Source organism: Sinocyclocheilus anshuiensis, unplaced genomic scaffold (assembly GCF_001515605.1).
Source record: "Sinocyclocheilus anshuiensis isolate Anshui unplaced genomic scaffold, SAMN03320099.WGS_v1.1 scaffold841, whole genome shotgun sequence".
Classification (NCBI taxonomy): Eukaryota; Metazoa; Chordata; class Actinopteri; order Cypriniformes; family Cyprinidae; genus Sinocyclocheilus; species Sinocyclocheilus anshuiensis.
Window position 1 is genome coordinate 160,361 of NW_015557108.1, and position 6,548 is coordinate 166,908.

The following is a 6,548-nucleotide window of genomic DNA, read 5'->3' on the forward strand; positions in this document are numbered from 1 at the left end:
GACAAAGTAGTCCGTGTGACATCAGTGGTTCAACTGTAAAGTTACAAAGCTACGAGAATACTTTTTTGCGCAAAGAAAACAAAAATAATGACTTTAATAAAAAAGAACTGTGGTGGCGCCGGCGCTAACCCAGATCCGGCGTGATGATTTCGTTACACCGGATCTGGGTCAGCGCCGCCACACGCTTGCGTCATGATACTGTTGTGAGCGCACGTCCTCAAGTGACGCAGTAGAGACGAAAATGTGGAATAAAGTCGTTATTTTTGTTTTCTTTGCGCAAAAAAAGTATTCTCGTAGCTTTGTAACTTTACAGTTGAACCACTGATGCCACACGGACTACTTTGTCGATCATCTTGGTACTTTTCTGGACCTTGAACGTGGTAGTTACCTTGCTGTCTATGAAGGTTAGAGAGCCCTCAGATTTCATCAAAAATATCTTAAATTGTGTTCCGAAGATGAACGAAGGTCTTACTGGTTTCGAACAACACGAGGGTGAGTAATTAATGACAGAATTTTCATTTTTGGGTGAACTAACCCTTTATTTTATTTTTTTCAATGGCAATGCCAATATGCATACATTTGTTGGTAATGACCATAAAATAATTCTTCATTCCATTAGTCCACTTTTTGCTTTACAATGTTATTGCATATGATACTACTACTATAGATAGTTGATGAAGTGAATATAAAATGATTTAAGTTTTGTTTTTGTGTGTTTGTGTGTGCAGCCCAGCAGATGCATCAACCAGATTGATGAGGTTTGTGAGACCATTGAGAAGAGCATAAACCAGGCAGTGCAAAAAACACTTGACCAGCTGGAGAAAGACTGTAACCTGATCATCTCTACCATCAACCATACACTGGAACAGGACCGGTACACATCCATCCATCCTCACTATATCACTTCATCTGCTCTGCATCATGACTCTAGAGCTCATATATGTAATGTTTATCAGCTTTGCATGTATTTGTCTTCCCTCAGGATGAATGTGAGCAGCAATAAAAGTAATCGTTTTAATTATTTCCTGTGTGGAGTTGTGGGAATCTTCCTTCCATCGCTCTTCATCCTCAGCTTCATCATCAGCACCTTCGCTCCAGAGGAACTGGACTGTCTTGTTGGAGAGGGATTGGCTAAAACGCTCTACTTTTCCACAGTATGTTCTTATTTTCATGTTTTCTGGAGATTAAGATCCAATCACAGGTGAATCTGTGTTTTATTTTGTCTGTGTACCTGTATGTGTTTATTAGGGAATAGTTGTGTATCTGTGGGACTGGATTCCTGAAGATTGGCAGATAATGTTTGTGATCATCTTTGGTGCTCTGTGCTACTTTATGTTGTTCTTGGCTAAGTATTTTGCACGGTGAGCAAAATTGTCTCTAAATGTTTTGTTTTATTGTCACAAGGGGGCACCATAACTCTGACATTGTTTACTTTTTTGATTTATTTGACACTTTATCTTTTGGCTTTGGAAGAACTATTTATTCAACAGTGTACAATGCAGTGTGTAATGTACACAGTATGTAAATTTTCTGTATGGAATAGCCAGATACTACAATAATATAAAAAAAATTTAAAAAAATTTAAAATCAATATATAATAGAGTATATAGCATGGAATAACATATCCCACAATACAATGCACTTAACTTGACTTAACCTTTTCCAGTGCAACATATTAAGCTTTTTTACATCATTTTCTCCACTTTCACAATGCAAACATACATTTTTACATACTGTTGGTTCAAAAACTGCAAAATTACCAAATTTGTTCACAAGACAATACTCACAGAATTCAATATGCATGTAATGAGGTCTAGTGACAAACATGATCATTTGCATTATGCTTACTATTTTACATACTATTTTGAAAGGTCAAGTTAGTGTCACCAAAAAGAATGGCAAAATAATGACCTGCCTGCATCACACTGCATCTCCTTCATATTAATATGGTAGCACTTTAGATTCTGCATGAGCTTATTCTTGATCCCTTAACCTTCCCCAATACCTAAACATAACTACTATAAACAACTACCTTACTTGCTATCAACAGCAAGCAGAAAGCTTTTTATAACCTACACTCACTCAGGGATTTTACCAGAAAAGATTTTAGATTTTTCTAATTTGAACTGCTGTATTTTTGTGTTTGCATTGTTTTTATTTTGTGTTTATGTAACTCTTGTATTACTCCAAGTCAATTTTTGCCATGAAGTTAGCGTTAGATGCTACTTAGATTACTACTACTGCTACTACTTACTATCAATAAGCAGCAAATTAGGAGTTTATTAAGGGAAGATGCTTAAAAACCTTAATCTAAAGTAGCATTAATATATATTAATATATGTCAAGATATACAGTATCTGAAAAATATATCAAGATTTGAATCTAGTGCAGTCAATGAATGCTAGTGTTTAAACTTTCAGTATACTGTGCCACTTACTGTAATTCAATTCTTGAGCTGATTTCTGTTTTTTAATGGTCACTTCATCAGTTTAACAGCAGCCCTCTCAATGCTCTGATCTCCTTCAGTCAGGGCAGTAAGACGCTGACTAAAAGAGAGAAGAAACAACTGGCAGAGTACAGTGACTACATCCAGGATATCGTCAAATCCAAGAAGGTACGACATACTTTAAGCATCATTGTGAATATCATAATTACAGTTTTTTTTTAGCCATTCATTTTCCTAAAGATGTACATTAGTCTCACAATCCTTGCTTGTGTTGAAATTTACATTACTGTTCAAAAGTTTGGGGTCTTCAAGTTTTTACATGTATTTATTTATTTATATTCAGCAAGTATGCATTAAATTGATCAGTGTAGACATTTATAATGTAACAAAAGAATTATATTTCAAATAATTGCTGTGTTTTTTGTAACTTACTCATAGGATCTTGAAAAAAGTTTATCATGGTTTTCCAAAAAAAAAAAAAAAAAAACACTTTAAGCAAACACTCAAACTAATGAGAAACAGCATGAGAGAGAATGAGAAGCAGATGAAGAGCCGTCATTAGGAGGAAAGAAAACACGTGTATAGAGTGAATATATAAATATATATGTGATGAGTCCCAAAACTCATGCGTTTCAACTACTGCCAACACCCTGTGAGTGTGTGTTTGTGTGGAGCAATAACACAACTGGAATGACTTCAGCACACACACACACACACACACACATACACACATAATGTGTGTTTACTGAACAGCTCAAATGTGGTTGGACTTTCCCCTCAAATGTAAGCAGCACACACACACACATATACAACACACACGCTCTCACACACACACACTGCATTGTTCCAGAGTTTCCCGTTTTGGAGCCGTTGGATTAGCTGCAGATGTGATGGGCGGCCGTCACCGTTGAGACAGGAAACCCCACACACACACTTTCTCTCTGAGTGTATCTGGAGTGCATTAGTGTGTCGTTCAGGAGGTCTGAGTTTCTCCTCAAACCTTCACCTGGTTTAATCGGATCCGTCTGGTCTCTCGCTACCATCTGCACAGATCTGCAAGAGCTTCCAGAGGGTCAGAGGTCCCGTTTCTGTGGATCCCACACACACACACACACACACACACACACACACACCGAGAGAGAGTCACATAGTGTTTTAAAGATGTTAGAAAGCTGAGAGGAGTGTGTTAGAGCTCAAATCAAATAATTCACTTAAATGACACTAATAACAGCAATGACTGAACACACACACACTCACGTCACTGTGACATGTAACAGACATCAATATAATTACACATCCACAATCCTCCTGTCAATCACACACAAGATCACAAATACAGGAGAGCTTCCTGCGTCTGTGTGTGTGTGTGTGTGTGTGTGTGTGTGATTTTACATGCTTCATAACCTGCACATCAACATACAGACACATTATACAACATTAAACATCTCGAATATTAGACATTCAGCTGCAACTCTATTCATGCTGTGTGTGTGTGTATCGGGTGTCTCGTGAGCCGGATCTGTTCTTAATTGATGTCATTATGGAAACAGCAGCAGGAAGTCACATGACCCTCAGTGAGTTTATCTCTCAGTCAATCACACGCTGACTGACAGCTACCTTCATTACCTGAGAACACAGGTGTGTGTGTGTATGTGTGTGTGTGTGTGTGAGTGAGAGAGAGACATTCCACAGGGAAGGAAAGAGAGTGAAAAACACAGGAATGAAAGAATGAAAAAACAGGAAAGCGGATTTTACAGGTGAGTGCTGCTGAAGACAGACGGACAGGGCCGTTTCTGAGCAGTTGTCCACTGCTTCCCCTTCAAAACGTGATTTCAACAAATAACTGTAGGATATACTTATAAAATACCATACGATTTAAGGAACATAAGATTTATAAGATGCAGTTGGACAAAAAACAAAAACAAACATATAAAAATAACAAAACAGCACAATTACAAAACAAATATTGTTTTGTTTTATTGTACAAAAACAAAATAATTCAAAATATTGAAAAAACATTTTAATAGTATCTCAATGATAATAAGATAGCACTCCAGTGGTTTGAGTCTTACCTCTCAGATAGGTCCTTCAAGGTATCTTGGAGAGGTGAGGTGTCCAAGTCACAACATCTAGCTACTGGGGTGCCTCAGGGCTCAGTTCTTGGACCACTTCTCTTCTCTGTCTACATGGCATCACTAGGTTCTGTCATTCAGAAACATGGCTTTTCATATCACTGCTATGCTGATGACACTCAACTCTACCTCTCATTCCATCCTGATGATCCGACGATAGCTGCTCGCATCTCAGCATGTCTAACAGACATTTCTTGTTGGATGACAGACCATCACCTTCAACTCAACCTGGCTAAGACAGAACTGCTTGTGGTTTCAACAAACCCATCACTTTATCAAAATTTCACCATCCAGTTAGGCTCATCAACCATAACTCCTTCAAAAACAGCTAGAAACCTTGGAGTTGCGATTGATGATAAGCTGAATTTCTCAGACCACATTGCTAAAACTGCCCGGTCCTGCAGATTTGCTTTATACAACATTAGGAAGATCAGGCCCTTTCTTTCAGAACATGCAACACAACTCCTTGTTCAAGCTCTTGTTCTCTCTTGCAATGCTCTCTTGGCAAGAAAACAAAAAAAGAAACTTGCTATGTGTACAGCACTTACATATTGTTGCTCCTTTTCCTCGTTTGTAAGTTGCTTTGGATAAAAACGTCTGCTATATGATTAAATGTAATCCTGACAATAAAAACATTAGACTAAAACTATACCAAATTGTGTAGTTTACTTTTGCAACATTTTTGGGACTAAAATTAAGTTAATGAAATGTACCAAACCAAAAATATTATATATCCTTATTCTTTTGTTACAAATTTTTGAATTTGATGGATTTTGCCCTAATTATGTGAATGATTTTTTTCCCTTTGAAGTTTTCATGATATCCTCAGTATATTTTTACACTTTTACACCTGAGTTTAAATTAATTTCATACAACATATTATAAGATATAATGATGACTGATACATTTCATTAGAATAATGATATGACTATTTAAATATTTCATATGAGACAGATCTAATATGGACCGTTATATTTCCACATACAAATGAAACATTTTACCATGTTTTCTAAATGTTTTTTCTAAATACCACAGTGATGCTTTGGTCGTGGCAGTAATCAATCAACACTTGCATTACTCTTTCCAACACCATCAGATTTAAAAATAATTTCAAAAATAATTTCAAGGTACTCTAAATATTTGTATTGAAAAATGCCATCTTTTCTATGCTGTACTGATGTGTGCTGCAGTGTGGTTGTGTGTGTATGAGCGGTGCACACGTCACTGCAGACGGACAGAGCTCCAGTTCACTTCACTGTGACTTTCTGAGAGTCTTCCACACTGACGTCGGAGGTCACGACCTCTAGGGTTAACCAACCCGACCCTGACAGCTGCTAACCAATGAATCTGAGCTTAACTGACCAACAAGACCACCTCTGTGTTACTTTTATATTTTTCTTATATTTTAGTTGAAGTTTTAGAAATCTTGTGTTTTTGTCATTTTTATGATTTTAAAATGTCTGTTTTTTTGTTATGTTTTATTTATTAATTTTGGTTTATTTAGTTTGAGTTATTTTAGAACATCAAGTTAAACTAAATGAGAAATTTTGTCTTGGCAGCTAGCTGAAATAAAATGTTATATGTAAAATATGTATATATGTGAGTGTGTGTGTGTGTGTGTGTGTGTGTGTGTGTGAGAGAGTGTGTGTGTGTATGTGTGTGTGTGTGTATGTGTGTGTGTGTGTATGTGTGTGTGTGTGTATGTGTGTGTGTGTGTATGTGTGTGTGTGTGTATGTGTGTGTGTGTGTATGTGTGTGTGTGTGTATGTGTGTGTGTGTGTATGTGTTTTGCTGCTTTGCGTGACTCTGTCAGATCTGTTTAAGTGAAATGTGTGTGATTGATTCTGACACGCTCCAGAAACACACACACACTGTGGGTGTGAAACTGAAGGGGTTCACAGGGAGTCGAGGTCAGAAGTCAAGTGGGGAGTGAGGAGAATGGAATCACACACACACACACACACACACTC

At 37.2% G+C, this 6,548-nt stretch overlaps 1 protein-coding gene across 1 annotated transcript; it reads left to right on the forward strand.

Annotated features, from left to right (window-relative positions):
• The first annotated feature begins 143 nt into the window (after positions 1-143).
• Positions 144-5,885, forward strand: LOC107677666 (uncharacterized). Its single transcript, XM_016472663.1, has 6 exons — positions 144-221; positions 729-874; positions 983-1,154; positions 1,249-1,361; positions 2,527-2,614; positions 5,769-5,885. The coding sequence occupies exons 1-6, from the start codon at positions 144-146 to the stop codon at positions 5,883-5,885; spliced, it is 714 nt and encodes a 237-aa protein (XP_016328149.1).
• The last annotated feature ends 663 nt before the right edge of the window (positions 5,886-6,548 follow it).